Genomic DNA, 16,783 nt, shown 5'->3' with positions numbered 1-16,783 from the left:
TGAAGAAAACAAAAGGCTTAAATACAGACATGAGGTGATCAGGGGAAGTGGGGACACATGGGGGAACAGCTGACAGACATAAACCTAATGACAGGACCAGGAGAGAAAGCTAAATACAATGAACAAAGAACACATGACATTGTCAAAATAAAACAGGAAATACTAACAACTAAACATGACAACACAACTCAACAGACCCAACACGTGATGAATAAATACCAAACCCCAAAACATAGAAAACCCAGGAACAATAACCAATAACTGCCTAAACTAAAGGCAAAATAGGAAATAACACAAACTAATAACATATCAAAAAATACAAAGAAAACTCAGAGTGCTGGGTCGGAGACCCAGCCTGTGACACCTCTTGAGTCTCTCTGTCCTTGCCCGGAAGATGCGGAACCTTCTACCAGATTGCAGAAGTTGGAACAGTTTGTTGCCAGGATGGGACGGGTCCTTCAGTATCTGCGCTGCTCTAGTCCGGCATCTCCTGGTGTAGGTGTCCTGAAGCGGGGGGAGAGCAATCCTGCAGCAGCGTTCTGCTGTACGGATCACTCTCTGGAGAGCTTTTTGGTCCTTCACACAGCTGTTCCCGAACCACGATGTCATGTTCTGTGTGAGGATGCTCTCCACAGCGCCTGTATAGAAAATCCTGAGGATCTTTGGAGAGACCCTGAACTTCTTCAGTTGTCGTAGGTGATACAGGCGCTGCCTAGCCTTTTTGGTCTGGACCTGAATGTGGGCAGCCCATGTCAGGTCTGAGGAGATGTGGACACCAAGATACTTGAAGGACTGCACCCTCTCCACTGGAGCTCCATTGATGATAATGGGCTTGTAGTCTCTGTGCCGACCCCTTCTGAAGTCCACCACCAGCTCCTTGGTCTTGCTGACGTTCAGCTGGAGGTGGTTGTCCTGGCACCACGATGCCAGATTCTTCACTTCATCCATGTAGGCCGCCTCATCGTTGTTGGAGATGGCACCCAACACCACTGTGTCGTCAGCAAACTTCACAATGGTGTTGGAGCCATGGGTGGCCACACAGTCTGAAGTGTAGAGGGAGTAGAGCAGTGGCGAGAGGACACATCCCTGATGTGCTCCTGTGTTGATGGTGATGCTGTTGGAGAAGCACCTGCCCACCCTCACCACCTGAGTTCTGCCAGTGAGGAAGTCCAACACCCATGCACACAGACGGCTGTTAAGTCCCAGATCCCTCAGCTTTGTGAACAGTCTGCAGGGCACTATTGTGTTAAACGCTGAACTGTAATCAACAAACAGCATTCGCACATAGTTACCCTGTTTCTTGTCCACGTGGCTGAGAGTGGTGTATAGGACGTGGGCGATGGCATCCTCTGTGGATCTGTTGGATCTGTAGGCGAACTGCAACGGATCTGTGGTGTCTGGGATGGAGGAGGAGATGATGTTTTTCAGCAGCCTCTCAAACACCTTCATTACTACCGAGGTCAGTGCAACTGGCCGGTAATCGTTCAGGGATGAGGGTTTGCTGTTCTTGGGCACAGGGATGATGGTGGATCTTTTGAAGCATGTGGGGACCACAGACTTCGCCAGGGACTCGTTGAAGATGTAAGTGAACACACCTGCTAGCTGGTCAGCACAGCAGCGCAGCAGACGGCCGGTGATACCGTCTGGCCCCGCCGCTTTCCTTGTGTTCACTCTCCTCAGTGCCGCTCGGACGTCATGCTCCGCGATGCTGGTCACCGGTCTCTCGCTGATGACATCACTGTCCTCGGTAGTCAGGCGGTAGATAGCATTAGCCGCCTGGCTAACCTCGAAACGGGTGTAGAACCGATTCAGCTCGTTGGTGAATGCAGAGTCGGCGTTGATCGGCGCAGTGTCCCTGGCTTTGTAGTTCGTACTGGTGCGTAGTCCGTGCCACATACTCCGTGTGTCGCCCTGGTGGAAGCGGGACTCCACACGTTCCCGGTACCTGCGTTTGGCATCTCTCACCGCGCGCCGCACGCCGTATGAGGCCGCTTTGTAGGCGCTCATATCGCCAGTGGCGAGACCCGCGTTGTAGGAGGCGGTCCTGGCGTTTACTGCAGTGCGGATCGATCTGTCCATCCACGGTTTCTGGTTTGGGAATGTGGTGACTCTCGCAGTGGGGATAATCTCCTCCGCTAGCATATTGACGAAGCATACTGCTACTTCCGTAAACTCGTTGATGTCGACTGCGCATGCTCTGAACATGTCCCAGTCTACGTCGTTGAGTGCGTCCTGTAGCGTAGCTTCTGATTGGGCAGTCCACCGTTTTACTTCCTTCGTGGTCACGTCTTCCCTCCGTATGCTTTGTTTATACTGGGGAATGAGGAAGATGGCGTTGTGGTCAGACTTCCCAAAAGCCGGGTGTGAGACAGCTTTGTAGCCCTGCTTGTATGGCGTGTAGCAGTGATCCAAAATCCGATCCCCTCTCGTTGGACACGAGACATGCTGGTAAAAGTTTGGCATGACTTGTCTGAGGTTCGCTTTGTTAAAGTCTCCTGCTACAATGAGGGCTGCGCCCGGGTCCTTGTTTTGAAGCGAGCTCAGCACATCATGTAATTCGGACAAAGCCATACCTGTGTCCGCTTGGGGTGGGATGTAGACCGCCGTGGCGAAGACTGAGGTGAACTCACGGGGCAGATAGAAAGGGCGGCACTTAATGCTCAGGAACTCCAGATGTGGCGAGCAGCCGCTGGAGAGAGTAGAAATGCTCCTGGCATCACACCACTTTCTGTTTACCATGAAACACACTCCCCCACCTTTGGTTTTGTTCGACTCTGCCGTTCTGTCCGCGCGGAGCACAAAGAATGAATCCGACGGAGTTACGGCCTGGTCCGGCACGGTGGGGGACAGCCATGTCTCTGTGAAGCACAGAATGTTGCAGTCCCTCATGTCACGTTGGAAGATGACCCTTGCTCTTAGGTCATCGAGCTTGTTCTCCATGGATTGTACATTGGCCAGTAGGATACTGGGCAGTGGTGTGCGATGCGCCTGCTGTCTCAGTCTGTTCCTAATACCAGCGCGTTTTCCCCGGCGCTTCTTTGTTCTGCGCCTCGGATCAGCGGCCCGTCCTCCAGACATTAGTTTTTTTCTTTTTATTACTTTGATGCGTTCATGGTGCAAATGTCAATGAAGTTGTGCATGTGTCAAGCTAGCACTACAGAAGACGAGCTTCCATGAATGGAGTAAAGAATCTTTAGGTGGCAGGCGATTGCAGCTCATCAAACATCATCAAAAGTTGGTAAGCTAACGGTACAGTTGGGAAACAAAGGGGGATTGCACTTTCCACAACCTAGCAGCAATACTGTGGAATGGTTTACCTCCTCTACGCACCATCGACTCTGTGGCTTCTTTTAAAAAACAGCTGAAAACACATCTATTTAGATAGACATCTGGGTCATGTTCTTGTTTTTGTGTAAAGCACTTTGTAACAGATTCCTGTAAATAAAATTTACTTACTTACTACTAGTCTAAGGAGCTTGGAAAAAGAAAAGCATCTGGACTTCTTTAAATTGCTTGAAGACGTTTCACCTCTCATCCGAGAAGCTTCTTCTGTCACGATCCTGGGTCTTTTGACCCAGCGTTTTGAGTTTTAGTTTATGTTTAAGCCCTTCAGGTTTTCTAAGTTCATTTTTTATCATGCCTAGGTTGTTCTAGTTCTTTGTTATTAGATTCCCCTTGTGTCTTCCGCCCATGTCAAGTCTCCCTTCCCCTTCATGTGTTTAATGTCTGTGTCTTACGTTTTCAAGTTCAGGTTGTCATGTCTGCGTCTTATGTTTCCTGTTTTATTTTGAAGAGGTCTGGTGTTCCTGTGTTCATCGTGTTAAGTTTTTCTCTTCCACTGTGACGTCGTTATGTTCATGTGTCGGCTGTTTCTCCATGTGTTCCCACTTCCCTCATTATCCTCCTGTGTGTATTTAGTCCGTGTGCTTTCAGTCATTCTTTGTCAGGTCGTCTGCTCATCCATGTCACAACTTCAGGTATCTATGTCAGTTCACCATGTTTAAGGTTTTTTCATGTTTAGTTTTAGTTCACCCAGTTTAGGTTATTGTTTAGTTTCATCAATGCCCTTTTGTTTGTACCCTCTTTGCTACCTTCAATAAACGGCTTGTTTTTTGTTAAATCCACACCACGTTCAGTTTTTGGTCTGCGTTTGAGTCCTCTTTTGCAAACACATACAGTCTGCCCCAGCCAGACTGTGACATCTTCAGTTATAAGGTAAAATGTTAGAGAGTCCCAGATTTAAGCCCTATGAGAGTATCCCCCCAAGAGGGACGATGGACCCCCTAATGATCCTCTACCTATTTACATAAGCCAATGTGTGAAAATAGGTGTAGGTCACAATCAGCCAAGGTTTCCTAGCTCCACCCTATCATGTGACTTCCTGAGGTGCATTGGTGACCTCAGGAAATCACACGATAGGGTGGGGGCTACGTTTCACAATGAGTTCACCCGAAACCTTGGCTGATGGACCCCCTGTCCATCGTCCCTCTTGGGGGGAACACTCCCATAGGGTTTAAATCTGGGACTCTCCACCATTTGACCTTAAAACTGAAGAACCTTCTTGGATGAGAGGTGAAACGTCTTCTAGCAACTTAAAGAAGTCCAGACACTTTTTTCCCCAAGCTCCTTAGACTACAATGACCTGGATGACTGAGAACCTTCACAGACATACTTACTACTAGTTGCTGTATTTCTCAGGGAGAGTAACAAATGTTAACGTTTGACACAGACATTTTTTTCAAAGATAAGAATTGCTCAGCGAAGTGAAATTTTTTGAACTGGAAATGCAATCAGATATTGGATCCATACATGATGTGCTGAATTATGTTTTTGTGAAACATCTCACAAAACGAACTGAAGTATAGGGGTTTTGCATTATTCAAGGTTGCATGAAAGTTCTGCACTTTGACAAAAATGTCCAACTTAGTAGACATTTATGGTCCCAATAAATTGAGTCATTGGGGGTTTTTTTATGAAGAATGTTTACATATGGCATGTGGTATTGTAATGTTAGTCAGCTAATAGCCAAGCAGCCAAGGAGCTAATGAGTCATCTCATTTTTACATTTTTTTTCTTGACTTTTGGCCTCCCTGTGAGTCCTGAATCTAACATCTTCCATATGCCAGCATGTGCAGAAAGTATCTTATCATTGATAAGACACTTTTATATTTCTATAAGCATTTTGGATATGATTGATGCCTTGTGCCCGGTCTCAGTGCAGTTATACGAATATCGGCAGGCAGTAGGGATGAAGCAAACAATAAAAAAGAAAATCACTTAACAATAAACATCTTCTCAAATCCCAGCACAAACAACCACATTAATGGCTTATTTACGCTACAACCAAGTCCTCAACTCTTGTTTTCCTCAATCAAGTCAAATAGATTTGCTGGGAATAGCAAGGATAATTTTACTTGTTTCAACAACAAATCAGCGCACTTCAGAACTCATTCAGAATCAAGTGTCCTTTTCTTGAAAATAGTGCAATAATCTGCTTGATTCTGTTTTGTGTCAATACAAAAGGCCACATAGAGAAGAGGCGAAATTATCTCAACCGTCGGGTTTTTCCCCCCCTTTTTTTGCTATAAGGCCCCATAATGAGGCACAATTTCTTTGTTAGGATGATGTCTGCAGAGTGAAAGATGTTAAAAGCATCATGTTCTGACAGCTCTTCGTGTGCAAACATACAAATACAGATTCAATACAGACTGCCAAACACAGAAAACTGTTAATGGCTGAAACTGGTCTGAACCAGTTCTACAGTTCCTATCCACAGCTGTTTGCCTCAAATGCCCTTCATCATAAAAATATTAAATGAAAAAACTCACATTTGTCAAGCGTGATGCACAAACCACTCTGCAGGGACTGCTATTAATAATGTTTTATTGAAAACATTTCCTCTTTAAATGAGAAGCGTTCTTTACGCTAAAAGACAAAAATCCTAAATTTATTTGACCTTGGATTTTTACTAAGTGAACTTTATTCTTATTCAGTTTGTAAATTCAAATGAACTTCTTTAAGTTTCTCTTAAACTCAGCATGACAAAAAAACTATTAGTATTTTACTCTAACACATGGTAATACATCTAATTACGCTTAATTATTCTAATTACAGGTATTATAATAATTGTACTTGCAAATGTTGTATTTTGCTACTGCACATTGTCAGCCCTGGCAGGCTCAATCCTAACCATAACCCATGAAAAAGCCATTAATATGTCAGAAAGAGAAGAAAGTGGCATAAATGTACAGTTTGTCACATTGTTAGTTCATGAAAGACCAAAAAAGATGGTTTGCTTTGACGCCTCTTGGCAGACAGTTAATGCAGGAACAAGCCTGCTTATGCAGCTAAACAGTATTTTCATCCTCTCTATAGTAATATTTGACATAAGGCTCTTTTCCCACCCACTGACAGGTATCAGAAGGTAAAATGTGGTACTGACTGTATCTGATAATTATAACCTCTGCATTTGTTGTTTCAGCTGTGCCGATCCACAAAGCAAATGTCAGCACAGATTCTCTCCTGTCATCCCTGATGCCTCTTGTAATGTTCCAGAGTTTAGAGGGTTTAACTGAAAAATCATTTTTGTTATTTTTATGGTGATGTAATTTACTGTCTTTGCTGTCAAGACTTGTTCTTGGCTACATGCATGAAGAAACAGAAATGGTAGATTCAAGTGAACATACATAGGGAATAAACCCCCCAGAAAAGAATGTATTTGTGATGTGTTCAGTGAACGTGTGCAAATTACAGAATGAAAAACCCATTAAAGTGGGTGCTGTGTTTCATAGACTACTGACAATGGGGGGAAAAAATGCAAACTGTGGCAAACGCTTAAGAGTCTGTCTGCAGATAGATGAAAATCTCTGCTTCTGTGATAAATGTCTCCCGGTACAGCTGCTGAGTGTTGCAGGGAAAATGTAGGATCTGCTTACTCTTTTTCTGAAACCTGACATTTACTGTTGATGCTTCAGATAGCTGAAGAATTATCTTCTATCAAACTGTATCGCTGACAACATTTAGCCATGGAAGCTGTCAAAAACGTATACTCTGCTGGTCAAAAACTGTTGCTGTAGCTAACAAAAGTTACTGTGCAGCAATGCTTAGCTAACTGCTAATATTGCTATCCTAATATGATGAGAGCGCCAATCATAACACTGTGTTTGTTAGCACTCTTTTTTCAAAGGGATCTCTTTCATTCTAAGACTCTGTATTTGCATTCAGAGACTTTAAAAACATAGCTTTGCATGCTGCCATATAAATGGGCTCTTTTAAAGAGTGTCTGAAACAATCCATTTTAGCACGTTTCTTACAGGTCACCTTGCTTACAGCCCATTTTCTTCTTCTTTTCACAGTCTTTGTAGAAGCTTTTGCTTGTTGGCATTTTCATAATTTAATTAAAAAAGATAAACTTATAAAAGATAAACGTGCATAAAGATTGCAATCCTTTTTCGTTCCAATCTCGATAAAAGTGACTTATAGCTCATAAAAATCCCAAATCCAGTATCTCAAAGTGTTCCTAAGATCAATCAGGATATATACACTCAACAAAAATATAAACGCAACACCTTTGTTACTGCTCCCATTCCCCATGGGATGGACGTAGAGACCTAAAATTCATTCCAGATACACAATATAACCATCCCTCCCAAACAGTGGTCACAAATCAGTCCAAATGTGTGGTAGTGGGCACATCTGCCATATTGAGATAATCCATCCCACCTCACAGGTGTGCCACATCAGGATGCTGATCTGACATCATGAGTAGTGCACAGGTGTACCTCAGACTGCCCACAACAAAAGGCCACCCTGGAATGTGCAGTTTTGTCTCACAGCAAAATGCCACAGATGCCACAAGCAATGAGGGAGCGTGCAATTGGCATGCTGACAGCAGGAATGTCAACCAGATCTGTCGCCCGTGCATTGAATGTTCATTTCTCAACCATAAGCCGTCTCCACAGGCATTTCAGAGAATATGGCAGCACATCCAACCGGCCTCACAACCACAGACCTCGTGTAACCACACCAGCCCAGGACCTCCACATCCAGCAGGTTCACCTCCAAGATCGTCTGAGACCAGCCACCCAGACAGCTGCTGGAACAATTGGTTTGCACAACCAAACAATTTCTGCACAAACTGTCAGAAACCGTCTCAGGGACGCTCAACTGCATGCCCGTTGTCCTCATCGGGCAAATGCTCACATTCGATGGCGTCTGGCACGTTGGAGAGGTGTGCGCTTCACGGATGAATCATGGTTCACATTGTTCAGGGCAGATGGCAGCTGAGAATGTCCCAGTTCTTGCATGGCCAGCATACTCACCGGACATGTCACCCATTGAGCATGTTCGGGATGTGCTTGACCGGCGTATACGACAGCGTGTACCAGTTCCCACGAATATCCAACAACCTCGCACAGCCATTGAAGTGGAGTGGACCAACATTCCACAGGCCACAGTTGACAATCTGATAGACTCCATGCGACGATGTGTTGCACTGCATGAGGCAAATGGTGGTCACACCAGATACTGACCGGTTCTGGGTCCCCAGACCCCCAATAGCGCAAAAAACTGCACATTCCAGGGTGGCCTTTTGTTGTGGGCAGTCTGAGGTACACCTGTGCACTACTCATGATGTCAGATCAGCATCCTGATGTGGCACACCTGTGAGGTGGGATGGATTATCTCAATATGGCAGATGTGCCCACTACCACACATTTGGACTGATTTGTGACCACTGTTTGGGAGGGATGGTTATATTGTGTATCTGGAATGAATTTTAGGTCTCTACGTCCATCCCATGGGGAATGGGAGCAGTAACAAAGGTGTTGCGTTTATATTTTTGTTGAGTGTATATATATATATATTCTATACAATATAAAAAGAAGCCTGTCGCACTTCTGAGGTGTTATTGAAGCCTGGGTTGTGGTGTTCAGGTCAGGCAAGGTGGCTGGCCAATCAAGCAAAGTAATAGTATGGTCAGCAGATAATTTGGTAGTAGTTTCGGCACTGTGCCAGGTGATAAGAAATTGGCATCTCCACAAAGCTCGCATGCTCTAAAATCACTTGGTAGACAGCAGTGTTGACTTTGGACCTGATAAAACACAGCAGTCCATCTGCCAGCACCTGCACCAGCAGATCACATGTCACTCTAACTCAGGCGTGTCAAACTCAAATACACAGTGGGCCAAAATTCAAAACTGGAACAAGGTCGCGGGCTAACATTAATATTTATTGGGAAAAAAAATCTTCCTCCAGATTTAAGAATGAATCTCTTCTAATGGACTCAAACAAGTTTTGCTGAAAAACAGAATATGGAACAAGGAAAGCTTAATACTAAACAATATATATATTAGTTGTATAATACCAGTAGGCCAGCTCTAATAATAATTTGGTATGGCTTGCGGTATGGCCAAATTTGGCCCGCGGGCCAGAGTTTGACACCTATGCTTTAACTCATCACTGACTTCACCGTAGACTTCAAACACCTTGGATTCTGCTCTTTGCTCTTCCTCCAGACTTTAAGAACTTGATTTCCTAAAATACTGAACTTACTTTCATCTGAAAATAAGAATGTGTCACAGAACCTTTGGTTTAGGAGTGTCTTGATATAAGGGGTGAAACAGTTGTTTGTTGGCTCTGACAACATGCACATGTTAGTAGGTGTACAACAATCACCATCACACAAACGTTCATGCTATTAGCAACAACATTTGCTAAAAGCCATTAAAGAAAAAAAAAAAGCAGATCTGAAAGGAACAAAATTAGTTTTGCAGGTTTGATGGATTTACATTTTGACATAATGGTGGTAGATAATTAGTAAAGAGGAAACTCTCACCAGATCCCAACTCACGGTTGTTTTTTTTGTTTTTTTTTTTTGGGGGGGGGGGGGGGGGGGGGGTTTGGGCTTAATCAGGTCAGTTAGTTATAACCTTTAAAAAGAAGCACCCTTTACCTCTAAATTTGTTTGAAATGTGTGATGGAAAATTTTTGTTTCACCTCATCTAACCTCTGCGTACTATTGATATGCAATTGTAAATTTCTTGTATAACGAAAGAGTGTATGAAGACGGGAAAACAAATGACTTTAAGATTTGCTCAAGGCCATGATACACTTCATTATCAAGCTGGTGCCTAGATGATGGCGAGGATTTCACTCCCAACCACTGAATAGACAAAGATTGTATCCGCACAACGGCTTTAAAGGAGCTGTTATTATTTTACCTGTTGGTCAACGCTGGTACAAACCCCGTTTGCATTGTATTGATCCCTTTGCAAGGGTTTAACTTTCTTTCAATAAATCTCAGAAAATCTGTTTGGTTTCAATGCTTAAATTATTTTTCCGCAACAAAAGAGAAGAAGTGATTCATGATTTTTTTTCTCAAAAAAGAGCTTGGCATTTTTACTAAATTAAATAAATAAAATCTTATCCATACATCCATCCATTCGCTTCCGCTTATCCTTTTCAGGGTCGTGGGGGGCAGTGGAGCTTATCCCAGCTGTCTTAGGGCGAGAGGCAGGGTACACCCTGGACAGGTCGCCAGTCTATCGCAGGGCTAACACACAGACACATTCACACCTCTTTTCAATTTAGAGTTTCAAATTAACCTGTCCCCACTAAATAAAATCTTATTTGGTTGTGAAATGTTAGAATGTGGACATATAATGTCGACTAGCCCTGAAAGTCATTTTTTAAACAATAACAAATTTAGTTTTATAAATCTCATGTCATTATGTGCTTCTGTCACTGGAAACAACATTAGCAGGGCAGCGGGCCTGATGGCAAGAATGGCCTAAGCTCTAATCTCCTGTTTGTTTGATATTTATATTTTATTCCTACATAGCTGCCGTAGAGCACCCACAATTTGGTTTTAAATGTACAATGAAAATAAAAGACTATTCTCTTCTCTTCTATTGTTGGCATAGTTGAACTGTTGATAAAATACACCGTTTTACTCTTTAATAGAATTTAAGATATGTTTTCTAGACTATTTTTGAACGAAACTGATGAAGACAGCATTCAGGTTTTACTTTTTTTTTACCAAATCTCAGTGTTGTTTAGAATTCTCCAAAGTGATCTGTAATATCTTCTCAACAATATTTGCTGGGTAGGAAAGTTAGTGGACCAACAAAGTCATAAAAGTCATTAAAGTAAATGGAAATCCACAGAGAAATTGTTGAGATATTTCAGTCCAGACTAAAGTAATAGAGTGACCAACCAAGCATCCCTTGAGCCACTCTTCTAGCATGTCTAACAAGTACATGCAGCTATTCCTTAATAGTATGGATTTTCTTCTACAGCAACAAATGACTCATTGCCTGAAAAGCAGGACAAGTTGACATAATCCCCGAAGACTGCAGGCTTCAGCCTTTTACAGCTCATGGACTGCTCTTGCAACTTTACAGAGCAGCCAAAAGACACACTATGTTTCCTGGAGGCCCCCAGATGTGAACATCTTAGAGTGTATAAAAGCAAACACCTAACAACAAACATGTGCAAACAGATCTGTGAAAGTGCCACAGAAAAAGATGAGGCTCACAATGGGTTACAGCGCCTAAACACGAGTGAAGCGCACATACACACCTGCACACACCTTGTCTAACTTAAAATTCCTGTTTTCCTCCTGCCTGTGCTGTCAAGGGTAATAAAACTAACTTACAACTGCGTTCTCCCACCACACGGCCTGGAAGCAGAACTCCTCCCACCCCCTTAACTTCTTCATTTAAATGTGCATTTTGAAGAACAAGCGCTTTTCACATCTCCAAAGGATGTTGATGACTTGAGCACAAATCTCCATACATTTTCATGAGCTAGAAGCAGCGCTATCACGTCGATCTGTGAGGAAATAGCTGGCAGGTTTATGAAAATATAAATTGAAATTTTTTATGAGGAGCGCAGTAATTGAAATATGAAGCAATAAATGAAATATTTATTTTTTAACAGAAATATATCACTTTGATAAAGCTGTTATTGGTGTGGGCCGACTGTCATATTTGGACATTTTTTTCTGCATTTCTTTATAAAATGGAATTTGTGGATGTCCTTACAATAAAGCTTTATGGATCAACATAAAACACTGTTTACTGTCATGGGTAATGCTATTACATTTAAAATCTTTGGTGGGGCACCAAATAACAGATAATGGAAAAAGAAAACAAACCCTTTAAAGTGATAGGAAGGGATTTTTTTATGTTAGTCCTGGTTTGGGGAGATAGAAGGAACAACGTGGTTTTTCTTACACTTATCAGTTGGTGCTCAAATAACACTAAAATGTTCCAAGAAAAAGTCCCCCAAACCATTACACACCAACAGACTGAACTATTGATATGAGGCAGGACAGAACCACACTTTCATGTGAGTCGACCAAAGACTGACTCTACCAGGAGAAGAAATTAAGACAATTTTTATAGTCTTCTGTTGTCCAGTTTTGGTGAGGTGTCTGTAGTTTCCGTTTTTTAACTGACAGGAGTGGTACCCGTAATTATGAGCACTGTTGAAGAGATGTATATAATAAAGTGGCCAGTGTCTGTAGAAAATTAGAAAATTAAATTTAATTAAACCTTATTAATATTTTATATATTGTTCTAAAACCTTCATATTTCTTGAACATGTCTTATTATATTTTGATTTTGATCCACAGTGCCTCTTACCTTATGGATCTATTTTATCTTGTTATATTATTGTATATTTTCTTTTACTAATCTTTTTGACATTATTTGCACTATTTTTAATAGTTGTGATTAATATCTGAAAATTTAGGATAAATAAACTGTATCTTATACAACTATAGTATTTTACTCAGATTGCATGCTTACCAAACACTTTGAGGAAGAGCTCTCTTTCCTGGGATCCTGCCTTATTGGTGGCTCTGCAGGAGTAGGTGCCTCCATCACCCTGCCGGATGTTGCGGATGGTTAACATGCTCCGCCCGCCATCAAGCCTGTTCAAAATGTACTGGTCCGATGGCTCCAGCTGCTGCCCTTTCCTGCACGAGTGAAAAGCAGAGGCACATAAGTAAGGAGTGGAAATATTTGGCAACTACCTCAAAACTGACACTGAACTCCTAAAATATGAATGCGTCAGTACACGTTTGATGTTACAGATGTATAATCTCTGTATTTTGGGTGTCAACCGATCCCATAAAAATCAGGCAAAGTGCAGACACCTCGGCTTTGAAACTATTTCTATCTATAGCAGGTAAACAGGTGAAAACATGACGGCACTTTTTATAGACACTATTTGAAGTGTGATGAAAGGATTGTTTTGGATAAACAGATCAGGCAATAATTGAAATAACAATTGCTCGATGAATAGTTTGTTGTATGTCATCAGAGTTGTGAAACTCTGCCATGCAGAAAAGTAACATCTTTATCGTGTCAGTTACAGGCCTGCCAGCACTCACTAGTGTTGCTGTGAATGTTTTCTTATGGACTGCAATGCTCACTAAATGACTCCGGTGTGGTGCGGAGATGCATTGCTGACTTAATGTCTTTTCTTACTGGGCTCTGTGGGGAAATTATCCAGAAAAATCAAACTGATAAATTGACGCATGTCTATATTTAAGCTTCATAACAAAATCATAATAGTCTGACGCATGTTAGCTGCCTCCTCCGCTTGTTTATTTGCAGCTAGTTAACCAGGCGTGTAGTCTAAAAGGTTCAAGGGATAGCTTTGTTTTTTTTGATTTAGACAACAGGTCGCTAAAACAAAACAAACTTAGTATTGACCTGGGGGACACAACATGGGAAGATCGCTGATGTTGCTCTCCATGTCCTGGATTTGTAAATACGTACCTTTGGTAACATGGTAGCATTCTTACTATGAAAACTGATAATACTGTTGTGCTATTTATGAATATTAATAAATAAAAATGCCAAAAAAGGACAAATTTGGAAGGGACTCTTTAAAACTAACATATACAAACCAGTGTGTACAGTGCAGATTTAACTAGACTTTGTTTTGCATATTGCATTTCCTCAAATAAAATAACTGCAGCCAGTTAAAAGCTGTGTCTCTAATAATAATAAACACTTGGGAAGTGGTTGATGCAAACAAATTAAAGCCAGACAAAATGAATGTTTGTTCATGTCTGTGTCAGTTTAAGTAAACTGTGAGAACATGGGTGCAGCAGTTTCTGGGTTGCTCTCTGGCAAAAGTAAGATCTCTACAGAGATCCAAACTGATCTTTATTATGTGTGACTTACTGCGCTCTGCAGTTTTATCAGTACATGCATTAACTTTACCAAAGCAAATGGAAAGTTTTTTAGTGAAATATACTACTTATTAAAAAAAACCTTAAAAACAAATACAGGCCTGCCTTTGATCCAAGCCCTGGTTACTACTTCCTTCTGATAACTTGTGAAGACCCTTCTTCTGTCATAAAACAAAAAGTTATTGCTTCAACACAGCTTTTCTCTACTTTGTTGTTATAACTAAGCTTTATTGGAGCTTTTCTAGTACTTATATTTAATTTAAGCTCTATGAACGAACCCTAACAAGTAAGACGTTTATGTTCTGGGAGTTTTCATGTAGGATAGCATGTTTAAACTTGAACAAGAGTGCCACAGTCACCATTTTTTGCCCAATTTATGTATTAATTAAGTAAAAATTGGATTTCAGACAGTTCATTATCAATTGAAAAATGGCTCATTTACTGCAGGGTTTGCACTTAGTTTTTCTCCCCAATTCTCACTCAGTGAAATATTTAATCTGCCCAGGGGATCTGAAAGGCTTACATATAGTTTTATGTATCAGTGTGAATGTGAAGCAGAGCATAAACGGATGAGATTCTCGAAATTAAAATCATTAAGGGTTTACATAAACGAACACAAAACAGATAAAGCTGATCTGATGTTTGCAAATGTGCTTCAGCATATTCAGTTGTGATTCATTATTAATCTGCCCCACTCGCAAATATAAAGAAAAGGTATGAAAAGAGATAAAAAAAAATAACATTTCGTTAAATATGGACAATAGCATCTTGTTTTTTATTTTATTTTACAAGTTATTTTATGTAATAAATTCAGAACAGATATATCTCAAGTCTTCAGTTCAGGCTGTTATATTATTCACAGTGTATATTTTACTGTTCCACTAAAAAACTCTTATTTTTTTAGAGATTTCACATGAGGGGATTTGAAGACTCAGACACAAATAGACACGAGTGCAGTTATACTGCGTGGTGAGCTCAGCCTCATTGTACTGTAGGAAAAGCGAGAGGGGGGATAATTGAAAGTCGTCAGAGGAAACACCAAAGCCAAGTAATAATAACTCTGGTGAGCCAAAGAGGAAATGAAGAGAGGCCTCATCTTTGGAATGGACAGTGGAGGGCGTGCTGCAGTGCTGAATGTCATTATACTGACTGACTGCTGACAGGTAGTCCATTACCCAAGATGCACAGAGGATGAGGTGAAACCTCGCTCTGACAGGAAATGCAACGGGAGAGCCTGGAATTAGTTAGGAGGGGTGGCATCAAAAGAAAAACTAAATTGGAATGTGATGCGTTGTTTATACCGAAGCCTTTGTTGTGATTTACGCATTTTAATTCTGTAGTCTGGGACTGACACACAGGACTTATTGACCTGGGAAATGAAACAGACTACACAGAAATGTTTGGCAGTCCATGGTCACTAAAAAAGTTCAAAATCTGCAGTCAGCTGAAATGAGACCTTGACAGGTGATTTATATTTTATTCAGTCAGCATTAAAAAAAATAGTACGTGAGCATTAGAGTGAAGTGGGAGCATGCAAGAGTACCCTTTCAAGTAAACCTCGCAGGATGGTATGCTGAAATAAAACATGCAGCACATTATGTACATTATGCAACTGACATCCACTGGGGTTTGGGTGTATTTTAGCTCCATGCTAAAGCACGTATGATATGTGTTATGGTTTTATGGTTTTTCTGTTATGCACTTTTTTCATTTCATGGTGCTAAAAGTGGCAAAACAATTCATAGAAAGAGGTGGATGTTGCTCCAATGTCACCATAAGCCTGTATCTAACCCCAAATGTTACGGAATCAGTCTATAACTGACTGTGCCTGGTCACTGATGACCTTGTACTGTGACACATCTCTTTGCAGTATGGAACTTGACCTTGAACCTTTCTATCTATTCTATTTCTATATAAAACAAGGTTGTCAGGACAAAATGTTGTCCTGCAGCAACTATGTTAATATTTGTTTACTCATTTTTTAGTTTTGATTTTTGCCAGTTTATCTCAAATAATTGCCATTTTTCATATTGCCGATTGCAAGTAATTGCCAACTGGACTCCGTTTAGCTGCAGACTGATTCCTACTGATTCTTAGTGCTCTCTTGATGTACCAAAGTTGCTTTAAAGACAGCAACTGACTGCGAGTGGTCTTCAAAGGCAATGAGATCACAAGTTCGTTTCACAATGTCTTGTTAATATTTTTTCCAAGTATGACTGTGTCATAATAGGTTAAAAAGCACTCGCACAAAGTTAACATGCTAATTCAAATGGTGATGTTGAACTTGCAATTTTCATGCCTCTGATAAAGACTAAGGTGTCTAGGTCTGGCACAAGGTTGTGCCATTATCTACTTGTAGCAGGGTAGTGGCCAAGCCACATTACTACAGGACTGCGCGCTCAAGCTGGAGGGCTTTCATCTGCTGCGCGCGGACCGGCAGGCCGCTCTCTCCGGTAAAACCAAAGGTGGAGGTGTCTGCTTCTACATCAATAGTGGCTGGTGCACAGATGTAACAGTGATTGCCCAGCACTGCTCTCCCTCTCTGGAATATCTTTTTATTCACTGCAAACCGTT

The 16,783-nt window shown here is 41.6% G+C and overlaps 1 protein-coding gene across 7 annotated transcripts in view; it reads right to left on the bottom strand.

Annotated features, from left to right (window-relative positions):
* Positions 1-16,783, bottom strand: part of ncam2 (neural cell adhesion molecule 2) — a 454,622-nt gene that overhangs the window by 85,629 nt on the left and 352,210 nt on the right. For all 7 annotated transcript variants that reach the window (XM_082525243.1, XM_082525248.1, XM_082525245.1 and 4 more), the window contains one exon: positions 12,813-12,982. In XM_082525243.1, coding sequence (XP_082381369.1) covers positions 12,813-12,982 — 170 coding nt within the window. The remainder of the gene's footprint in view (positions 1-12,812; positions 12,983-16,783) is intronic.

Source organism: Aulonocara stuartgranti (genome assembly GCF_965226115.1).
Source record: "Aulonocara stuartgranti genome assembly, chromosome: 23".
Taxonomy (NCBI): Eukaryota; Metazoa; Chordata; class Actinopteri; order Cichliformes; family Cichlidae; genus Aulonocara; species Aulonocara stuartgranti.
This window is presented reverse-complemented; position numbering and strand designations above follow the sequence as displayed.